General features: G+C 60.8%; 1 protein-coding gene across 1 annotated transcript; it reads right to left on the bottom strand.

The window, feature by feature from the left end:
* Nucleotides 1–1,715: 1,715 nt before the first annotated feature.
* Nucleotides 1,716–21,846, bottom strand: PLCB3 (phospholipase C beta 3). Its single transcript, XM_065407177.1, has 33 exons — nucleotides 21,748–21,846; nucleotides 17,711–17,788; nucleotides 16,192–16,260; nucleotides 15,317–15,457; nucleotides 14,602–14,681; nucleotides 14,287–14,340; nucleotides 13,797–13,872; nucleotides 13,615–13,715; nucleotides 13,068–13,234; nucleotides 12,735–12,881; nucleotides 11,610–11,767; nucleotides 10,215–10,297; nucleotides 10,017–10,101; nucleotides 9,452–9,638; nucleotides 8,631–8,744; nucleotides 8,235–8,305; nucleotides 7,873–7,969; nucleotides 7,394–7,478; nucleotides 7,002–7,126; nucleotides 6,527–6,681; nucleotides 6,145–6,306; nucleotides 5,899–5,998; nucleotides 5,353–5,457; nucleotides 5,066–5,157; nucleotides 4,597–4,729; nucleotides 4,231–4,266; nucleotides 3,816–4,032; nucleotides 3,508–3,652; nucleotides 3,110–3,186; nucleotides 2,931–3,020; nucleotides 2,467–2,524; nucleotides 2,139–2,225; nucleotides 1,716–1,871 (listed from the first exon to the last, which is right to left on the bottom strand). Exons 1-33 carry the CDS (start codon nucleotides 21,844–21,846, stop codon nucleotides 1,716–1,718), a joined length of 3,630 nt encoding a protein of 1,209 aa, XP_065263249.1.

The following is a 21,846-nucleotide window of genomic DNA, read 5'->3' as shown; positions in this document are numbered from 1 at the left end:
CCCCCAGTCCATTCCGTCGCCTACAGAATCCAGATTTCTATTCTTTTGATTTTATTTTATTTAAAAAGATAGAAAAGAATATTTTATTTTGTATTTAAGAACAACAACAGAGCCCCACTCTCCAGATTCCCCCCCAGAGAACTGGGCTGTGGGGCTAACTGATGCAGCCATACCACTCGTCCCATGCATGGTGTCCCATCCTGGCATCTGTCGGTCGTTAGCATCTGTGAGTCAATATATGTGTTTGCACTTGTCCATCTGTCTGTCCGTGTCTGCCTGTTGCTGACTGGTTAAACCCACAATGTTTCCTGCCCCTCGTAGTTCCCCCTTCCCTGTCACACTCCCATTGCCTGCATCTTTCATTTGTTAAGGGGAAGAGAAAAAAAAAAAAAAAGAGAAACAAATAGAAACAAAACTTTGTACTAAAAGTGTTGTGTCTTTGTGCTCCAGGGGGTGCTAATGCCAATTTAGTCCCAGGATAGGGGGGACTGGCTGGGGGGCAGGATACGGGGCCTTTCCCCCCAGTTCATCAGGTGTAAGGGCCATTTCTTTTGGCTTCAACAGGCACCAACATTCCTAGGCCTTTGGCAGAGCTCTGCGTGCTGGGCCAGCGGGGACATGTCCCTGAGCTGGGGGGGACACAACCCAGGCACCAGTGTTTACCTCTGCACTACAGTGGGCTGTGAACCTGATGGGAGGGGGTGGGGGAGTCGAACAGGGAGGGACCCTCCTCTCACACTCCCAAGCGCCAGCTGGGAGTCTCAGAGCAGAAGCTATGTAGGGGGATGACACCTCCTCCCACCGACAGAACTTTCCCAGGTCCCCCCCAGCGGAGGGTAGATTTAGCCCAGCCCACAGCAGGTGCACTGCACCTTGGGTTCACAGGGGAGCTGCTCTGGGGGCAGGACTCCCCCCCCACCAGAGAAGAGGCTGGTCACTCCCTGGAGGCAGATTTATTGAAATTCCACATTTAAAAAAAAAAAAATTAGCCAGGAAAAAAGTTACAGTCAGGGGCATTTTACCCCCTTTCCACTCCCCCCATACAAAATAATCTGTAGAAGAATAAAAGGCTCTTATGTTACATCTGTCCCTGGGGAAGGAGGGAGTGTCACACCCAGCTGCCCCCCCAAAAAACTACAAAGATACAAATCAGTAAAAAATAGGATTAAAAAAGGTTTTATATAAAAATAGCCCTTTTTATCCTGCTTTGAGGTTCCCCCAAGGATCAGCCCCAGGTCATAAGGGGGGGCACAACAGGTTACCCCCCACAATCTCATCTTTGGGTGGGGGTTGTCAGGACAGGAAACAGCCCCCACTTCACAATGAGGCAGCCCCCTGGCAGCATCAAGCCCCCTGAATAATCTGTAGGGCAGCTGATTAAAAAAGTAAAAATGTATTTAAAAAGTGTGTCTTAGTGTATTTGCAGTGGCCCCACCCCATGTAGCCCCCCACCCCTGCACTCCCACCTCTTAGAACACCCCGAAAGCAGAGACTCTGCATGCCCCTCTGGCCCAGTGCATGAAGGGGGCACAGTGCCACCTCCCTCTCCCCCTGCAGCACATGCTGGTTGTAGGGGGTGTGGAGGTGCCGGGGCAACCCCCCATCTCAGCAGTGGTCTCCCCAGTGGGGTGGCTGGGGGGGGGGGGGGGCGGGGCGCATCTCCCAGCACGATGTTCTCCGCAGCAGGAGCGCGGTGCCAGGCCCCCCCCGCCGCTTCACAGCACGGTGCTCTCATCCTCCTCTTCTTGAGGGGCAGCAGGGGGGTGCCCATTTCTCACCCCCACCTCCAGCTCAGCTTGGAGGAAGCGGCGGATCTCCTGGGGCAGTGCCTGTGCCTCCAGCTCGCACTCCCGCTCCAGCTCCTCCACCAGCTGCAGGGGAGGGGACAGGGGTGTTGGTGGGGGACACAATGGGACAGACCCCCATCCCCCACGGCTACTCTAGGGCCTGAAGCTGCACAAATCACTCCTCCACACTGCATGATGGGCCCACAGCTCCTCCCCCCACTGCAGGCATCCAGGGGTGACCCTAGAACAGCACCTGCCCCACTCACTCCCCCCTGCTAGGGCAACTGGGCCCATGGGAGACACCCCCTGGCACTGCCACTCACCCCCCCCCCCCCCCCGCGCCACACTCACCCTGGGCTCCTCTTCCTCTATTTGCTGTAGGATCTCCTGGTGCCCGGCCACAAGCTTCTCCTGGCGCCGCTTCTGGGCTTCCTCCAGCTGCGGAGTGGGGGAAAGAGTTTCTTAGCGGAGCAGACCAAGGGAAAGGGGTGCTGTGAGCCGGTCGCTGCCCAGGGAATGAATGAGGGGCAGGACTAGCAGGAGAGCTGCCCCCACTAATGCTCAGATCTTACAGGGATCCCATATACCTGGGCGGGTCACAAGTGGGGCAGCTGGCTGTTCTCTCCCCCCCAAATGGCTGATGTGGGGGGCAGAGCGAAGCAACGTGGGGGGCACTCACCCTGCGGATGGAGTTCACTGATTCGTTGATGTGTCTCCTGTTAATCTCTGTCAGCTCCCTGCAGGGATGGAGGGGAGGAAGAGACAGACCATCAGACGGGACAGCCCCTTCCCATAAAGGGTCAACTCCAGTCCCCCAGACTGATCACGCTCAGAACTGGCTGGGACATACCCCAGCCCCCGCAGCACAGGGATCTGTATGCCCTATCTATCCCCCAGTGACACATCCGTGACCCAGGGTTCATATTGCCTCCCCTCCCCACCACCCCCATGTGCACTGGGGCCCACAGCCCTAGTCCTGCCACTCCTGGGGTTGGGGTTGGGCATGTCACCTCCCCCAGCACTGGGCCCACCCCTGCTAGCTCTCTCCTTTCCTGTTCCACCACTAGCCTCTGCCCCCCACTAACCCCTTTCCCCCCCCCACCGGCCCAACACCGCTAGCTCCCACTCGCCCCTGCCACTCACACGTCTTTCTTCTGCTTCTCCCGGGATTTGGCCTCTGTGATGCTGTTGTGCCTCTTGCGGTCCAGGATTTTCTGCAGCTCCTTCTTCTCCCTGGGGAGGGGCACAGAGATCTATCAGCCCTAGGGGGAGCAGTGGACTGGGGAAACTGCCATTGCCTGCCCCCACCCCCCGGTACCAACCTCTCACTTGTCTCCTTGACTCTCTTCAGCTGGGCAGCCTGGCAGTCCTGGGCAATTTCCCGCAGCCGCTGCTGGGCCTTGTGGGTGGGTGGGGACAGACGGGAGCAGTATCAGGGCATTTGCTGTTAGATCCCTGACCCTGGCAGCTTCCCTTCCCCCAAACTCCCCTCCCAGCTAGCAATCCCGCATTGCCTCCCACCAAAGTGCGCCCCTTGCATTCCACCCCCCATACCCGCCCCTCCTAGTTCCTGGAACCCCTTCCCCAGATACCTATGTGCAGTTCCCCCCCGACCCCCAGTTGCAGGGGATCTTTGGGAGCTGCCCTGTGCCCTCCTCCGGAAGGGCACCTGTTTGAGCTCCCCTTATTCCGATGCTCCTCTGCCCGCCCTCCTAGGTACCTGTTGCAGGTGCTCCTTTTTGCGGGCTCTCTCCAGCTGGTGCTGGGTTTCCCGCAGCTGCAGCAGTCCCCGCATCTGCCCTTCCTGCAGCTCCAGCTTCTGCCGAAACACCTCTTGCTCCAGTGCCTCCAGTGAGCCGTTGGCACTGCAAGGGACAGAGACTGTCAGCATGATGGGGGCTGTGGGTCGGGACTGAGTTGGGGGGAGGAGCTCAGGGCTGGGATAACAGGGGGCTGTGGGAGAGGCAGTGGTAGGGGCTGCAGGTCAGGACTGAGGGGCACCAGCAGAGCCATGAGGGGGACACTCACTCCTGGTGCCCACGGCGCAGGCTCCGCTCCACTTGGGAGCGGCGCCGGAGGCTGTCGCTGTGCAGCTGGTTGGCCCGGGTGCTCTGCTTCTTGTTGAGGCTGGAGATGTTCTTCATGTGCTTCTTGCGTAGCTCCTTCAGCTCCCGGTACTGCTTCTTCAGCAGCTTGATGTAGCCCTTTTGCTGCCGCAGCTCCTCCAGGGACTGGGGGGCCACCTCTGGAACAGAGGAAGGGGAGGAGAGTCTCAGCATCCCCCAATCCCTGCATACACAGGAAGCCAGTGCTGAGATGCAGCTGCCTCTGGGGAGGGGCGCAGGGGGCTTGTAACAACAAAGCTGATTCCTCCCACTACCTCCAAGCTGAGGAATGTGGGGTCAGTGGGAGGCAGTGTCCTATGCTCTGGTGCAGCCCTTACCTGCGAGGACGCTGGCAATGAGGTCATCCCTTTGCCCTGCAGGGGGGAAGAGGCAGTTGTTAGGGGGAGGCATGAGGAGAAACACCCCCCACCCCCATCTCTTCCAGCCCCCAAAAGGTCTACAGCTCTGAAGACTGGACTGGACCACAGGGGTCTCCGCCATTATGCATCCCCCACATGCCACTGGGATTGGCTCCATTGCACCATTCCCCATCACAGGAGAACCCCCCCATCCTCATGCAGCCTACGACACCCCCCCCCCCCGCCCCTTATAGGGGACACTCCCTCCCCCACATTAAAGGGAAGCCTCCCCCAGCTTATAACCCTGCCCCCCCAATGGGGACAGGAATCAGAGATCTCCCTTGCCTGGGCTGGCGACACTGGGGCTGCCGGTGGGGGGCAGCAGGACAGCGGGTGGCTGTCGGGGGTCCGTGGAGGGCTCGGCCACCACATCAGCTCGCTGCTTCCCAGGTGTTTCCCGTGGCTTCTCTGCATTCTCCTGGGGAAGAGAGGGGCTCAAGGATGGGTTCAGTGGGCTCCCCTCAACCTGTCCCCAAGACCCACCCCCTGCCGAAACTCCTGTTGACTCCTTCCTAGAGCCCCCACCAAGCCATACCTCTAGATGGAGTGGGATCCCGCCCCTCACCAGTACCCCATTATCCTCAGATCCAGATCCACTGCCCCCCAACTTGCCCTAAGCATCCCCCATCTGATACCCCATTCCCCTTCTCCCTCAGAGCCACTACTGCACGCGCCCTCCCTCCCCCAGATCCATTATCCCACATTCCCCCACACACACCCCTGTTCTGGTACCCTATGCCCAGTCCCCACTCACCTCGCTGTCTCCAATCAGCGCCACCAGCTGTTTTGCCCGCTGGTCCATGAGGCTGACGTGTTTAATGGGGTTGATCAGGGCCTCTGCGTAGTCTAAGGGGTAGAAATAGGAGGCTGAAAGATACATGGGAGGGAAATTCCCCCCCAGTCCCCACCACAGCCCCCCCGTTTACTCTCCCCCCCCAACATCCTAGGCCACACTCCCTCATTCCTCCAAATAGACACCCTCTTCCAGAGACACCCCACCAGCCCCGGCTCCCCTCCAGCCAGCCCCACAGCAGGACGTACCCTGGTGGTCGTCTGGGATATAATCATTGGCTTCTGTGTAGACCAGCAGGGCGGGCAGGCTCAGTGGCTGGTTGCTCTCACTGCGCAGGCAGATGTAGTGGTACCCTGGTCGGGAGGGCACAGAGACAGGAGGGGGGTCAGCCCAGACCAAATGGGGGGGGAGCATACTTGGGTTTATGGGGGCACTGTGCCCCCCAGCATTGTTGGGGGCTGGGTAGGGAGTGCCCCCATACCCCTCAGGGGACAGAGACAAGGCTGCCCACAGGACCCTAAGGGGGGAGGGCTGACAGAACTGGGGGGGAGGGGCAGAAATAACTGTAGGGGGCAGGAGCAATGCATCTGGCACCCACTGCAGGGGGTTCTGGGTAATTCACATCTCACAAATCCCCTCCCCATTGCCTCAGTGACGGGCCTAGAACAATGTATGATGGGACCAGGCCTAGAGCTCATGGGGGGAGGTTGTCGGGTAACCAGCACGTCCCCCGTTCTCCCGTTGCCTTGGCAAAAGATGGGGTGAGGGCAGGGACCCCAGGCGGCTCCGCTTACCAGACCGGATGGCTGAGACAGGCAGGATCCGGTGCCCGACAAATTTACCCCCCTCCTCAAACACAGCAATGCGCAGGGATGCCAGCGTGGGCAGCACCACCTGGGGGAGCAAAGGAGGGGTTAGATGCTGCCCCTGGGACCCACAGGAGGGGGGGACCACCCACACCTGGGCTTGGGAAGAGGCTGGACACTCTTCCAACCCTGCCCACACAGTGGTATCAACTGCCCCTGCTCCAGCGGCCTTACCTTGGGGAAGACGAAGGGCTCCTCATCCCAGACGGGGTTGAAGGAGTTCCCTTGGGACGGGCGTGTCCGGAACTTGCGCTTGGTGTCGACGGGGAGGCCAAACATGTCCACTTCCACATAGATGCCCACCCGCTTGTCTGACAGGAACTGCCCCGAGATTATCTGGGGGGGGAGGGGAGGGGGAAGAGGAGGAGAAGGGGTCAGAATCACTAATGACCCCCCACATACAGCCAATCCCACCTGACACCCCCAAGTGCCCCCTGACAAGCCCCAGCCCCACATGCCCCATAGGCCCCACACACCCCTGTGCCCCAAACACACCCCATACTCCCCCACCCTCATGCCCACCAGGATGGGTTGGCATCAGCCCCCCAGCTTTTACCTTGACCTTGACCGTGTTGGCCACAATGCCGTCCACGATGTTCTCAGTGAAGGGGTCGAAGGGCTTGTCCTCACGCCTCATGAACTCGGGCTTCAGCAGGTACCCGCTGCGCCGGTTGTACTCAAACATGCCCAGGTTCAGCTGCATTGGCAAGTCTGGAGAGTAACAGGACCCCCATGAGGAGGTGGAGATTAGGGGTAGGGCACTGAAAGACTGTGGGGAGCCCCAGAGAGTTGGGATGAGGAACTCCTCATTCACCCCCCCACATCACTGGCACAACCTCAGTTGGGTAGGGGGTGCAAAATAAATGGCACTAAGAGGGAAGGTGCTGAGGGAACATGACACAGTAACTACTCCCGAGGACTCCAATCGCACTGGGGTCCCCCAGCACCAGGGATTGAGAGGCACTGGCAGAGCTGGGGGGAGCCTGGGGGCTAGCTGGGGGCTGCGGGTCACGACTGAGGGGGATCCTCACCGAGGGACTGGAAGTTGAGTGCCACCATCTGGCAGCCGGCGTTCCAGAAGAGCTGGGGCATGTAATTGGAGGAGTCGACCCGTGTGCCCTTGGGGTAGATGCGGCTTAGCTGCTTCTTGTTGTATCTGGGCACATGGCGGGGTGTCAAGGTAGCAGTGGGAGACAGCGGCCAACAGCCCCCCCACAGGAGCACCCGCCCCTACCCTGCAGCTCACCCCCTCCTACAAACCAGCCCTCCCTTTTCCTGCCCTCCCCACAATCCCCCCACTGCTCCCTGCCCCCCCCACCAACCCTACTTTTTCCTGCTAGCTCCACCAAACCTACCTCTGCCCTCCCCACTATACCACCCCCCCACAGCTCCCTGCCCCCCACTACTGCCCCCGGCAGGATACTCGACAAACTCCATGGGGCTCTTGGTGAGCTGCTCCAGCCCCTTGGTCTCCACGAAGGACGACATCTCGAAGGACTTGTCCCGCTCTATGGACAGTAAGGGGGAGTGCATTAGCGCCCCCCTGTGGAGAGACCCCTTCCTGCAGCATCAGCCCCACTGCCACATTTCCATGGTCAGCAACACCCAACCTTCCACTGAGCCCCCCCAGACAGCCCTGCCTCCCCCACAGCCCCCAGGGTAGCCCCCCCAAATTCCCCTCCCCCCAGACCATCACACCCCATCCATCCTCACAGACCTCCCTGCCCACTCCTCCACTCTAGCTCCCCTTGCCCCTCAAACCCTATCCCCCCATAAGTCCTCAAGCATTCTGACCCCAACCAAGCCCACTGCACAAAGAGCTCCTACCCTTCCAGCCTCTCAGATCTCAGCGCCCCGCACCTCTCTGCCCCCCAGACAGCCTCCCCGCCCCCCGACACTCACTGCTGGCGGCCTGGAAGGATTTGAATTTGACGGGTTCGATGTAATTCACCAGTGTGGACATCTCCTCGGTGGCATTAACCTCGCTGCTGGCCGTGCCCTGTGGGGGGTGGGGGTGGGAGGTCAGGGCAGCCAACTTGGGGTCCCAAGGCCACTTCCCCAAGAAGCAAAGTCCTCTCTGCAAAGGTTCGGGGGGCTGGGCAGGCACAGCTGGCTATCGACCCCCACATCTGCCATCTCAGTGCTGCTCACATCCTAGTCACCCCCACCCAGTAACCCCCCCATGTTACAAACCAGGGGGCAGGAGGGGAGACCCCCCCCTCAGGGAAGCCCCCAGAAATGGAGCCCCCATGGCCCCCCTTTACCTCATCTGTTGTGGGCTTCTTGGGGTCTGGCTGCTCTTCCTCCTCCTCCTCTTCGCTGTCAGCCTCCCGGTCTGGAGGGGTGGAGGTGGGGGGGGGAGAGAAGGGTTAGAGACTCTGGACCATCAGACACCCCACCCTTAAACACCCCCCCCCCACAGTCACTCCACCCCCTGCTCCCCACCAGGGAGACCCAACCTCGCTGCCCCCAGCCTCCCCATATTCCCCTGCACAGGACTGTCACCCCAGTGCCCTAGCCCCAAACCCCACCACAGTCCCCTTCCACACACAGGCCCCCTCATCACTCAGACCCCTCCTCCTGACCCCCCCCCCCCAGGCTCTGATGCTCGGGGGGGGGGGGGAATGTTAGGGATGGGACGTGCCTCCCTCCCCACTCACCAATGGATTTACGGGGCTCTGCCAGCTTGGCCAGTCTCTCCGGTGGCGCCTTCTCCTCCCCGTTGGCAATGACCGGAGGGGTGGCCCCCTTGTGCTGCTCGACATAGTGGGAGCCTGGGGGGGGGGGGGGGGGAGGGGGGTGTGAGCACCACAGAGCTGATGGGAGGGGGGAGAAGGTGCCCCCAGCTCCCCAGTGATACAGGAAATGGAGGGTGGACCCCACATCTAGAAGGGGCATTTCCCTGTGCAGACCCCATGGCAGGCCCACAGCACCCATGGGGGGGGTATCATATTCCTGCCCCACCCCCGAGGGGAAAGCTCCATGGGGAGGAGCGCACTGCGTGGTTGTGGGGAGAGGGGAGATCGTGGCAGAGCCTGGAAGGGAAGCACTGCCCGATTCCCCCCTCAGCTGGGGCGGGGGTCGGGCTTGTCTATGCCCAAGCTGTCCCTGAGGTTGGTGGGGAAAGGAAGTACAGAGCCCAGGGTGCTTGGCGTGAGGGTGGCACTGGACGGGGGGGCGGTGAGGGCAGATCCAGGGGGTAAGTACCTGGCAGGGGGTGGCACTAGCTGGGGAGGGGTACGTACCCCATGGGAGCCAGGGCGGATCCGGGGTACGTACCCAGTGGGGGGGCACACCGGCTGTGGAGGGGGTACGTACCCAGTGGGGGTGGATCCAGCGTATACACCCTGTGGGAGGGTGGCACTGGCTGGGGAGGGGTACGTACCCGGTGGGGGTGGATCCAGAGTACACACCGTGTGTGTGTGGGGGGGGGGTGGGAGGTGGCAGGGGGGGGATACACAGGCTGGGGAGGGGTACGTACCCGGTGGGGGCGAGGGCAGATCCCCGAGGCCTGGCCCCGCGTCGCTCACTGTGGACTCCAGCAGGCGCTTGCGGATGCTGCTCCCCTCGGGGCCCTTGCTCGCCCGCCGCTGCCGCCGCTTCTTGTTCTTCACCAGGATGCGGCCCATGAGCTCCTGGGGGCTGGGCAGCACCACGCCCGGTTGCAGCTGAGGGGGGACAAGGGTTAGAAGAGGGCCCACCAGCCATGAGGGGATGGAGACCCCATGGACAGCCCCCCTTCTCTCCCCCCAATCCCCACTGACCCAACTCCCTCCTCCAGACACCCTGTCTGCCCCTCCATCCCCAGATATTCATGACCCATTCATCCACACACACCCCAATCCTCTCCCCACTTCCCCACACTCTCCCAAATACCCCCAACCCTGACCTCCAGCTTCTTGATACACTTGCCCCCTGCCCCCATTCCTGGATACCCCTCCCTCCTCCTCTCCCCCTTGCACCCCACCCCCATGCCTAGATACTCCTCTTTCTTGCCTCCATGCCTGATCCCCCCACTTCCTTGCCCCCCACTTCGGCCACCTCACCGGGTACTTCTCCAGGGGATCGATCAGTAGAGCATCCCCAAAGATGCTGCGGCAGTACTCGGCCATCTTAGCCTGCTGCTTGGCCCTGAGGGCAGAGTGAAGGGGCCATTAGAGCTATGGAGCCCCAGCCTCTCCCAGCAGGACGTGCCCCAGGGAGCAGGATGGAAGCGCTGGCGGGGGGCCACGGGGATTACTCACGAGTCAACGTGGTTCTCAAAGGACAGGATGACGGGGAATGGGGAGGTCTTGAAAGCGCTTTCAGCGATGGCCTCAATCACCTCCTAGAGCCGGGGGAGACCAGAGTCAGGGCTGGCATAACAAGGGGCTGCTGGTTGGGACTGAGTGCACCAGCAGAGCTGGGAGCCTGGGGGAGTCCAGGACGGGAACATCAGGGGACTGTGGGTCAGGAGCCCAGGACTGGGGGGGGGGTCCCCAGTATCTTAATGGAATCGTCACGATCCTGGTGAAGCTGTCATAAGCAAATTAGGGAGATGTGGTCAGATTATATTACTATCGGAGGGGTGCCAAACTGGATGAAAGGCCCTACTCAAAGGGCAGTTATCAATGGTTTGCTGTCAAATGTGTGTGCGGGGGGGGTATCCAGTGGGGTCCCACAGCTGGCACAAGGGTCAGTCCTGGGTCCAGTATCATTTCACGTTTTCAGTAAAGTGGAGAGTGTGCTCATAGCATGTGCAGATGACCCAAGCTGGGAGGGGTTGCAAGCACTTTGTAGGGCAGGCTTAGAAATCAGAACAACCTTGCCAAATTAGAGAAGAGATCTGAAATCAACAAGATGAAATTCAGTAAAGACAAGTGCAAAGTACTGCAATTGGGAAGGAAAAATCAAACGTACCATTACAAAATGGGGAAGATCTGGCTAGGTGATCATACAGCTGAGAAGGATCTGGGGCTGATAGTGAATCACAGTTCAAATGAGTCAACAACATGATGCTGTTGTGACAAAGGCTAATATAATTGGGGGGGGGGGTTATTAACAGATATGTTGTATGTACGACATGGGAGGTAACCGCCCCACTCTACTCAGCACTGGGGAAGCCTCAGCTGCAGTACTGTGTGCTCTGGGCATCACACTTCAGGAAAGATGTGGACAAATTGGAGAGTCCAGAGATGAGCAACAAAAATGCTAAAAGGTTTAGAAACCCTGACCTAGGAGGAAAGGTTAAAAACACTGGGTTTGTTTAGCTATGAGAAAAGACGACAGAGGGGACCTGCTAACAGTCTTCCAATATGTTAAGGGCTGCTACAAAGAGAATGGGGATCAATTGTTCTCTGTGGCCCCTGAAGGCAGGACCCTAATGGGCTTGATCTGCAGCAAGGGAGATTTAGGCCAGATGTGAGGCAGAACGTTAGGACTCTAAGGGTAGCTCAGCTCTGGGACAGGCTTCCAAGGGAGGTTGGACTCCCTGTCACTGGAGGTGTTTAAGACCTGGTTGGGCAAACACCAGTCAGCGAAGGTCAAGGTTTATTGGTCCTGCTTCAGCGCAGGGGGCTGGACTTGGTGGCCTCTTGTGGCCCCTCCAGCCCCACATCCCTGGGAGCAATGGAGGGTCCCAGGGGTGCGTCAGTCAGTACCTTGAAAGGGATCTCGGTTGTCATGGTGAAGCCGTGCGTGATGAAGGGCTCTTCGTCCTGGGGCCGCCCCTTCCAGCAGTCAAGTTCAATGCAGCGGCAGCCGCTCAGCAGCACCTGTCGATACATCTCCACCGAGGAGTTCCCCGTCAGCTGGCCCGCTGGGGCAGGGAGGGAAAGGTCTCAGCATCAGCACCCCATGGACGCCCTGACCCTCCCAGACTCCAAACACACAGACCCCCACCCATACATACAGATCCCCAGCAAACAACCCTGACCCCACAAACACACCCACTCCACTGACCCCCGCAACCCCCATACTCAACTCACAGACCCCCACCCCGTCCATACATACATAGCCACAGCAAAAAACCCTGACCCCACAAACCCACCCACTCCACTGACCCCTGCAACTCTCATACCCCGTCCATACATACATAGCCACGGCACACAGCCCTGACCCTGCAACCCCCATACTCAACTCACAGACCCCTGCTCCACCCATACATACAGACCCCCCCCACAGCCCTGACCCCACAAACCCACCCACTCCACAGACCCCGCCAACCCCCATACTCAACTCACAGACCCCCACCCTGCCCATACATACAGAACCCCCCCAACACACAGCCCTGACCCAGCCCATACACACAAACACACTCCCAACACAAACTCATTGATCCCCAATCTCCAGACCGTTCCTAGCACACACCCACCTCGCATGCTGTCTCTCTCTCTCTCTCACACACACACACACACACACACACACCACAGGGAGGAGGAGGAACAAGGGGCAGTACCTGGGGTCTATGAGGGGGGATGTGGTAGGGCCATCCCTAGGGATGCCAGGGAGTCCCCCAGACCTGCATGGTAGTTGTGGAGCTCAGAGGGTGCTAGGGGACGGCCCCCCAATACCTGCGAGGTAGGCATTGGGGGAGGGGTTGATGGGGGCAGTTCAGGCCCCCCCGTACCTGTGAGGTAGGTTTTGTGGGAGGAATTGATGGGGGGCAGTTTGGGGAGGCCCGTACCTGTGAGGTAGGTGTTGTGGGAGGAGTTGATGGGGGGGCGGTTTGGGGGGGCCGTACCTGTGAGGGAGGGGTTATGGGGGGTGGTCCGGGGGGCCCGTACCTGTGAGGTAGGTGTTGTGGGAGGAATTGATGAAGTAACTGCTCAGTGGCTGGCTCATGTCATCGCTCAGGTCCAGCTTTTCAGGGGGGACGATGCTGTTCTCCTCCCCCCCCAGGTAGCGCCCGAACCCCTCCATGGACATCTGGTCTGGGGGGCAGGAGGTTAGTGAGGACGACCAGCCCTCAGCAGGGTACCCAGTCCTCCTGCACCCCTACTGCCATTCCCCTCCCCAGTCTCCCTCAGCCCTGTCCCAGGGCTCCCCCGAGCCCTGCCATCTGCACTCCGGTTCCACCCCCACTCCCTGCTAGCTCTCCCCGCCCCCCAGGGGCTCACCACGCTCCAGGAACTGGCGGTTGGGCTCGTACTTGTCGATCAGCTGGCGCACCTGGGCACGGCTGAGGGGAGGGTACAGCACCTCGTTCAGCCGCGGGTCCCGCTGCCGCTGGTTGATGAAATCCATCAGCTGGTCCAGGCTCAGGTAGGGCTTCCCCTTCGCCCCACTGGAGGGGGGGGGGGGGAGAAAAGAGATGTTACCCACCAGGCAACACCCTCCACAGGCAACCTCACCCCCACAGCACCCCCGCCTTTGGCAGGTCACTGCCATTCCAGTTAGATGCTAAACCCCCCTCCTCCAACTTCCCTGGTGGCTGGGAGCCTTCCTTCCCCACCCCACAAACACACATAACCCCTCCCCCTGCGGCATCGCCAGTGCCACCCCACCAGACAATGGACCCTCTCCAGATACCGTCAGCAGGCGCCCCACTCCCGATTCCCAGACTGCCCCCTGCTCCTGACAGTAGACCCTCTGCTGCAGCCCCAAAGCCATGCCCCAGACACTAGCCCACCCTCCCAGCGGCACCCCGGGGGGGCCAGCACCCACATCTCCAGCAGGATTTTGTCGATGTCGGGGCGCAGGCAGAGCTTGTTCAGGAAGCGCTCGAAGATCTCCAGGGTGAACTCGTCCGGCTTGATCGACTCACTCTGGGGAGAATAACAAGGGTGCATGTCAGTCGCTGGGGGGCACGAGGCAGCTGGGGTGAGTGGCTGGGGGGAGGGACGTACCCGATTGAAGTTAAGGCCACAGGACTCCAGAGCTGTCTCCACACGCTTCTTATCAGCCGAGAACATCTTCAAGATGCTGGGGAGACAGGAGAGCGGGAAGCCTGCAGTTCGGACTGAAGGACACCAGCAGAGCAAGGGTTGGAGGGGCAGGTTGTGGGTCAGGACTGAAGGGCACCGGCAGAGCTCAGGTTAGAGGGGGCTGCGGGTCGGGACTGAGGGGCACCGGCAGAGCAGTGGTTGGAGGAGGGCTGCGGGTCGGGACTGAGGGGCACTAGCAGAGCAGTGGTTGGGGGGTGGGGCTGTGGGTCAGGACTGAGGGGCACTAGCAGAGCAGTGGTTGGGGGGGGGGTGGAGCTGTGAGTCGGGACTGAGAGGTACCAGCAGAGCTCATCTTCAGTCAGGGGTTTGGAAACACCACCCATGGGCCTGCTGGGTCCCTGGCTGCTCCCTACTACAGTAAAGGGAGCAGGAGGCAGGGCGGGAAACGTACTTCTTCACTGGGATCCGGCTCTCCTGGTTCACCTGGAGTTTGAGCCGGGTGTAGCTGAGGGAAGGAAACAAGACAGAGGTTACAGAGCAGCAAAGCCTGGCCAGACACCCCTCACCATAGTCAGCTCTGGGGTGGGGTGCCACGAGCTGTTTATACAGGATCCCTTGCCCAGTGTTGGGAGACAGATGCTTCTGGGGTGGAGTGCGGGGGCTGCATATACGGGAATCCCTTGCCCGGTGCTGGGATGCAGCCGCATCTGGAGTAGGGTGCACGAGCTATTTATATAGGGATCCCTTGCCCGACGCTAAGACCTACGTTTTCTGCAGGAAGGTGTTGCGAGATGCATTTTGGGCCAGAATGTTCATAGCCAGTTTGAACAGCTCCTCGGTCCAGACCTGGGGGGAACAGTGTGGGGGAAAAGAGATGAGAGACCGCAGGGCTGCTGCCCCCTTCCTCCCCTGTGCCAAGGATGCCCTCTCCCCCACCCATTAGTGAGCCAGTAGGGTGCGCTCCTATGGGACATAGTTACTAGGCACCACCCTGCCCCAACCCCATCTGAGATGCAATCTCCAGTCTCCAACCCCCACTCACTTGGCAACCCCCGGCCATCCACTACCCGACCCTCCTCCATTTCCAGCATCTCCCACACATTGCTGATTACCCCGCTCGCTCCCCACGGCCTATTGGCACCTTTCTGCCAACCCCCTCCCCCATGGACTCCCCTCCATTCCTCCCCCAGTACTGTACTGTACTGCCCCCCCGTGTCCTGCCCCCCCATGCCCCGTTGCTTACTCCTGCTTGCTCCCCACTCACCTTCCCCCACTGCCAGTCTCCCTCCCCGCCCACATCTCCCTCCATTCCCCCAGGCACTCAACTGTCCCCCCATTCCCAGTATCCCCTTTTCCACCCACCCCATCAGCCCCCCTCCAACATCCCCCACGCCACAGTTGGCAACACTCCCCATTCATTCTCCCTCCCTACTGCCAACCCTGGTCCCCTGCCAGCTGCCGCTCACCCACCACACACCCACCTTGGCCACGTCCTCCTGCACTGCCATGAAGTTCAGGAAGCTGATGTTGACGAGGTCTGGGCCATGCACCACAGTCAGCAGGTTCTCCTCGGGCCGCGGCTCTGAGCCCCCCAATCCCAGCATCTCCCGCAACTTGGGGTCCTGACAGGGGTTAGGGGGATGGTGTGAGCAAGCAATGCTCTGCCTGCCAGCAGAGAGTGCTGTGACATCACCCCCCCCCCCCCATGAGGAGCTGCACTGGGCAGCTCAGCCAATCAGGGTTAAAACCACCCCCCACTCCAGGCCATCTCTGGGATCATGAGCCAGTGCCCGGCTCCCCTGCTGTGCCCCCGCTGTGTTTTGTGGGGTCTCTCAGCTCAAGCCAGGATTAGGCCCCCAGTGCATTATGGGAGGGTCTCCCAGGCACCTCATTCCTCTCCCCCATCAGGCATGGCTCCCTCGCGGAAGTGAGGGGAGTGTTAGACCTAACCCTGCACTCTCCCAGCTCCGTCCTGGGAACTGTCTTCCCATGACAGGGAATTTGCAGATGATCCCTAACTGGGGCCCAGGGTGGGGCCCAGAACCTAAAGAGGGAGGGGGTGGAGCTTGGCAGGGATCACTCAGCTACCCAGCCAACCCACACTGGCCATGGGGAAGCTGGGATGGAGAACTAGGTTCCTTATTGTAGGGTCTCCCTTGCAGTGGGGGGTGGGGGTGGGGGTGGGGGAGGGCAGCATGCGCCAGTTTATTATTGAAGAGTCCCCCTCCGTCCCCTCTCTTTGTCGTGGTAGGGTCTCTCCCCGCATGTGAGGAGGGTGGGCTACAGGCACCAGTCTGTGATTGTACAGTCTCTTCACCCCCACTTTCAGCTGGTTCTGGCAGAGCCCCTCCCTCACCTTTGGGACTCTGGCATAGCGCCCAGTCCGCGTGTCTCGAATGGAGCTGATGTCCAAGATGTCAACTTCCTGCCAGGGACAAAAAGAGGGGCGGGACGAGATGCCCCTTAGAGTTGGGGCAGTGCAGACCCCCACAGCCGGGGGGGTGGGAGGAGGAGTTCCTGCCTAATGGTCCGGGCCCTGGGCACCAATCCCAGCCACATGTAAAGCAGCTGCCAAGGCAGGCAAATCCTGTGGAACTGCTGCTGGGGGAATCCCTGCTGCACCGCCCCCCCGCCCGCCCCAGGATCCTGTACCCACCCTCAGCACACGGCGCATGGGGAGCAGGGACACCAGGATGGGAAATGGGGGGATGACACAGGGTAGGGGGCTATAGGGGTCCAGGAATAAGGGAAGCTCAGGAGATGGACCATCTGGGGCCTGAAGGAGGGAGGCAGCCCCACCCCTGGGGTGTGCGGGCGGCAGTGGGGGGGCATTTCCTGTGTGAGGCCTGGGTGGCTGTGCTGGGGGGTCATGGGAAAGGGCAGAGAGGGAGAGGGGCCAAACCAGAAACACTCCCCCCCACATCCCCACCCATGGCCCCGGGGGGGGGGGGGAAACCACAGCAGAGCTTGGAACCTGCCCACCCTTTGTAGCTGAGAGAAATACAAGAATTTCCACACGGTCCCTTGAGAGGGGACCTGGCAGCCCTCTCCCCACCCAGCCAGCCACCAGGGGGTGTCTCAAAACTAGCCACCCTTGGGAAACCAACTTAATTCAGAGGGGACGGGGAGCAGCAAGGGGGGGGGGGGAAGAGACCTGGAATGCAGATTGAATCAAATTCAACTCTCCCACCACTCTGCACCCCCCAGTTCTACCCTCCCACCCTCCACTTGCTCCCCCCCCATCCCACTACCCCCAATCCTCTGCCTCCCTCCCCCCTCCGCAAGAACCACCCCCTCCTAAGAATGTATCAACACCATAAATCAGAGTGCGGGGGTGGGGCACGCTGGGGAGACAAGACTGGGGGAAGGAGGGCTCACCCCCAGACTGAGCCTGGCGAGGGAGGGGGCAGGCAGGTGACCGCCCCTTGGCACCACCCCAGCGAATTCCTGCCAAACAGGCCTGATGGCTCAGCCCCAAGAGCGAGTGACCCAGCCTCCCAGGCCAGCTCCAGGAGAGCAGCAGCAGGCTGGCTGAGCTCCTGAGTATTGCAACCCCAGCCTGCCCCAGCAGGGGGTACTGTGGGGAGTGGGGTGGGATGGCCAGCTGTGGGGGGAGCTCCCATCCAGTGCTGGCCTCTGTCAGCAGGGGGCGCCATAGGAAGGGCAGGCTGGGAGGAAATGGGGGGCGGCTGATAGACGTTTCCGGCCATGGGGCCTTTCCCGTCTTGCTCCCTGGCTGACCTCGATAAGGGCAGGGAAAGTGCCAAGTGTTTCCGGGCTCTGTCATCTCAGCAGGGCCTGATGGGGGCGTGGGGGGGGAGGCAGAAACCAGCTTCAGCTCAGGCCACGCGCTACAAGTGCTGCCAGGGCCCTACCATGTGAGGCGCATTCCAGTAGAGGAAGAATCCCAAGGGGTCGACCCGCAGCGTCACCAGAGTCTGGGTTGTAGGCTCCTGGGGGCACAGAGAGGAAGGAGTGTAAGTGCAACTGGCTCTGTTCCTGATCCAGACCCGCACCCACCCTGCCAGCCCAGCCCTGGGCTCTTCCCTCCCCCAGACAGCTCTGCCTGTGCCCCTCAACCCCAACCCATGGCCTCTGGCTACCCCAGGCCTGGGCTCTACCCACCCCCCAGCTCTGCCTGTGCCCCTCAACCCCAACCCATGGCCTCTGGCTACCCCAGGCCTGGGCTCTACCCACCCCCCAGCTCTACCAGTGCCCCTCAACCCCAACCCATGGCCTCTGGCTACCCCAGGCCTGGGCTCTACCCACCCCCCAGCTCTACCAGTGCCCCCCAACCCACAGCCCCCTGCTATCCCAGGCCTTGGTTCCCCCATTTCCCCGCCCCAGCTCTGCTGGTGCCCCTCAATCCCTACCCCACAGCCCCCCATGTGGTCTGGCTGGTTTGAGGCCAAAGCTTAGTCTAGTGACTTTCCTGCACGTGCCTATCCCTCCGGATGCTCAGTGTCCCCCAGCTCTGTGGCGTCCCAGATCTTACTAGGTGCAGGTATTTTTGGCAGGAGTGGGCACATGGGGAGTATCAGCCGTGGCGAGGGGACAGGGGAGCCCTGGCCTGGAAGCTCTAGCGTCTGTGTGTGTGTGTGTGTGGGGGATTAGCCATGAGCAGGGGGTAGGTGAGCCCTGGTCTGGGGGTCCAGGACCTGCAGTGCTGGTGGCAATCCACAGTGAGGGCCCCTCCAAATCCTGCTGCCCCCCATACGGAGCTGTGAATGCATCCTAAGCAGAGAGCACTACCTATCCCAGATCGCACCTCCCCCCAGCAAGGCAGGGCACTCCCACAGACCTAACTAGGTCTCCCCCCCACCCATCCCCATGAGAGTATCTTATTGCCCTACCCCAGGGATCACAGACACTGGGAGGACATGGTGGGGGTTAACCCCTCTTGCTTGGAGAGGCCCCTTGGCTCCCATCCTGGCTATCCAGGAGACAGGATTCCCCCTAGGCAGCGCATTGTTCAAGTGGGGTGTGGGGGGGGAGGAAATGAATGGAGACCTGATGTGCTTCTTGGTCAATGGCCCCTCTGTGCTGCTGGCTTAAATGCAAAGAGTCGGGGGAGGGGGATGCATGAGAATGAGTCAAGAGCCAAAAACAAGAGACTAGAGAGAGACTGGGACACAATGGGAGCTCCCGGCTATTCCAGGCCAGACTCTCCCAGCAGGGGGCGCTGTAGGGAGCAAAGCAGGAGCACTGGCTGTGAGGGGAGCTCCCAGCTACCCCAGCCCGGCCCCTCCCAGCAGGGACCCATTGGCTGAGGGGATGGGGGCTCAGACATCACCTGTTCACTCGGGAAAGACCTTGGACCCCAGATTCAGCTGCAATAAAACAGCATCACAAAGCCGCTGGTGCCCCAGGACTTTGCCCCAGAGTGGTGCGAAGGGAGTGCCCAACCCCCCAGCCTTCCTAGTACCACCCGTCCCAGGCAGTGCCTGGCACCTGCCCAGCCCTGAACTTACAAGGCATGATCTGACACAGCTGCACATCTGAGATAGCAGGGGCTGCGGGTCAGGGTTGCGGGGAACCAGCAAAGCTTGGTGGGGGAGCCCAGGGCTGGGATAGCAGGGGGATGAGACGGGGCTGAGGGGTACCTGCAGAGCTGGGGCGCTGGGAGGGAGGGGCCCTGGGAGGCACCTTGCAGCCTTGGGCTGGCCACACTCACAGCTAGTCGGGAAGTGGCTGGGGGGCGCGTGGAGCGGTGCTTGGCCAAGGACCTGGGAGCTTGTTTCTCTGAGCTGTGCAAACACAGTTAGGATTTCACATCCCAGAGCGAAAAAGAAGGGGGGATGCCAGTGCTGGGGGAGGGGGAGTCAGAGCACAAGGGGGCTGGATCAGAAGAGACCTCGTCCCCTCCATCCCTAAATCTGGTCCTCCAGGGAAAAGGGGTTTCTCAGTCCTGGCTCTGAGGGCTTCTAACCTGCTGCCATGTCCCAGCCCAGAGGCGGCTGCATCTCAGTACTAGGCCCATGTGTGTGGGGAGGGGATGTGTGTGTGTGGTGGTGGGGGGGGGGCTCGGATAAGGCCAGCTCTCAGCCTCCTCCAACCCATCCAAATCTGCCCTGGCAGCATCCAATTACAGTGTGAGCTGGGCACCCTAGGGTGTCAGGGGTGAATAGGGACATCCTGCTATGGGGTGGGGTGCTCAAGGCAGGGGAGGGAAACCTTCAAGTGCATAACTCCTGCTGTGCTTCCACCTCCCAATAATGAGGACAGATGCACATGGAGATATGAACCCAGGTGTCTGGGATCCTTTGCTGCCTCCCTCCCCCCAACTATGCTGCATTTCCTCCCTCCCAGGACTGGGGAGGGGAATCTGACCCCCAAAGGGGGGGGGCAGGTGGAAAGGAAGGAGTCACTAAGGGTTCCAAAGCAGCGCTAGAGTCAATCAAACCAACCTGTGGGGGTGGGGGTAGACTACATGTCAGGATTGAGGGGCTCCTGCAAAGCTGGGGGGAGCCCAGGGCTGGGATAGCAGGAGGAGGAGGGTCAGGATGGAGGGGCAGTCAGAGCTATGTTTCTATGCCTCACTAGATGGGGGTCTAGTGGGGGGTCCCCCCAATCTTTCTCCCCTGATGGGGTCCTCTCTTTTCCATCTCACACTTCCTTATTTGGTTTCGGGGGCTGAGCTCCAAGCCACTGGGGAATTGCTGGGCCTGAGATTGCGAATCTAGATGGTGTGGGGAAGAGGAGCCAGGGAGATCCTACCACCACCCTGGGGTCATGGTTGTAGTTGGGGGAGCAGGGGGGTGTTGTGCCCCCTAAACCGCAAGCCTCAGGACAGGCACAGAATTCCCCCACACACATGCCGTCCCATTGGCCTGACTGAAGCTGCCCCCCCAAATTTAGAAGTCAAACTACACCTATGCCTGAGGTCTCCCCCAAAATTCTTCCCCTTTCCTAGGATGCAGGGGCTCGGTGGACCCCCTCTGGAGGGATGCAGGAAGGAATTGGTGTACAAAGTGTAGGGGTATGTGCTGGAGGTGAATGGTGGGGCTGTCCCTAGGGGTTAAGCAGAGGGATTTGAGGGGCCCAGAGGGCAGCAGAGATAGGAAGTTGGGGGGGGGGGCGCTCAACACAGTCCTTCCCTTGCAAGCCAACTGGATAGTTTGGAGTACTATGCAGGGGGCTTCAGAGGACAGGTATGGGAATTTTGGGTAGCTGGGTGAGGCTTGGGGGGCACAGGACAGAGTCTGGGATGCCTGAGCAGGGCATTAGGGGACTATACAGGGGGCACAGAGGAATCCCTCTGTGGACCTGGGGTACACGGCAACACACTGTCCCCAAGGGAGATGCAGGAGAGAGGCAAGAAAGACCAACTGCCAGGGGCCGGGGAGGATGGGAGTGTCTCCTCCGAGGTGTCAAGGGCTCCCCACAGAATAATTTCCTCCCACTCTATGTCCCTCACCCCTGCCAGGTTGCTATGGGGGGTCCTCAGGATATTGGAGGGACTTTCTCCTGGTGGGAGTGATGTTGAGGGTCTCCCTCCTGGGGGGACTGCCCAGGAAGGAGATAGAAGGTGCATGGGGGTCGCCTCTTCAGGGGAAAGGAGTGCAGGGGGATCTGGGGGTACATAGGGAGAGAGGGAAGTGCCTAGGGGAACTCTCCAGAGGGATGCTGGGAGGAATACGGGGCTGAGGGAAACCTCTCCCCCGGACAGGGGGTTTCTCCCAGGTCAGGAGCAAGAGGGGGAAGGAGGGAGGGGGCGAATCTCTCCCGGGGGGGGGGGGGGGGGGTCAGGTGCAGGTAGTCTCCCGGGCTGGGGGGCGGTCTCTCCTGGGTGGGAGCTCCGGGTGCAAGGGTATCCCGGTCTGGGGGGCGGATGCAGGGGTCTCCCGGGACGGGAGGGGACAGGACAGGACTCTCCTGGGACTGGCGGGGGTGTCTTTCTCCCCAGACTCACCTCGTCCCATTTGATGAACTTGCTGCCCCGGATCAGGGTCTCGGGGACCCGCAGCGGCTCCAGCTGCAGCGCGTGGACCCCCGGGCGCGCCCCGGCCAT

The sequence above is a fragment of the Emys orbicularis genome, chromosome 7 (assembly GCF_028017835.1).
Source record: "Emys orbicularis isolate rEmyOrb1 chromosome 7, rEmyOrb1.hap1, whole genome shotgun sequence".
NCBI classification, from domain to species: Eukaryota; Metazoa; Chordata; order Testudines; family Emydidae; genus Emys; species Emys orbicularis.
Note: the sequence above shows the minus strand (reverse complement) of the source record. Positions and strands in the feature narration are given on the sequence as shown.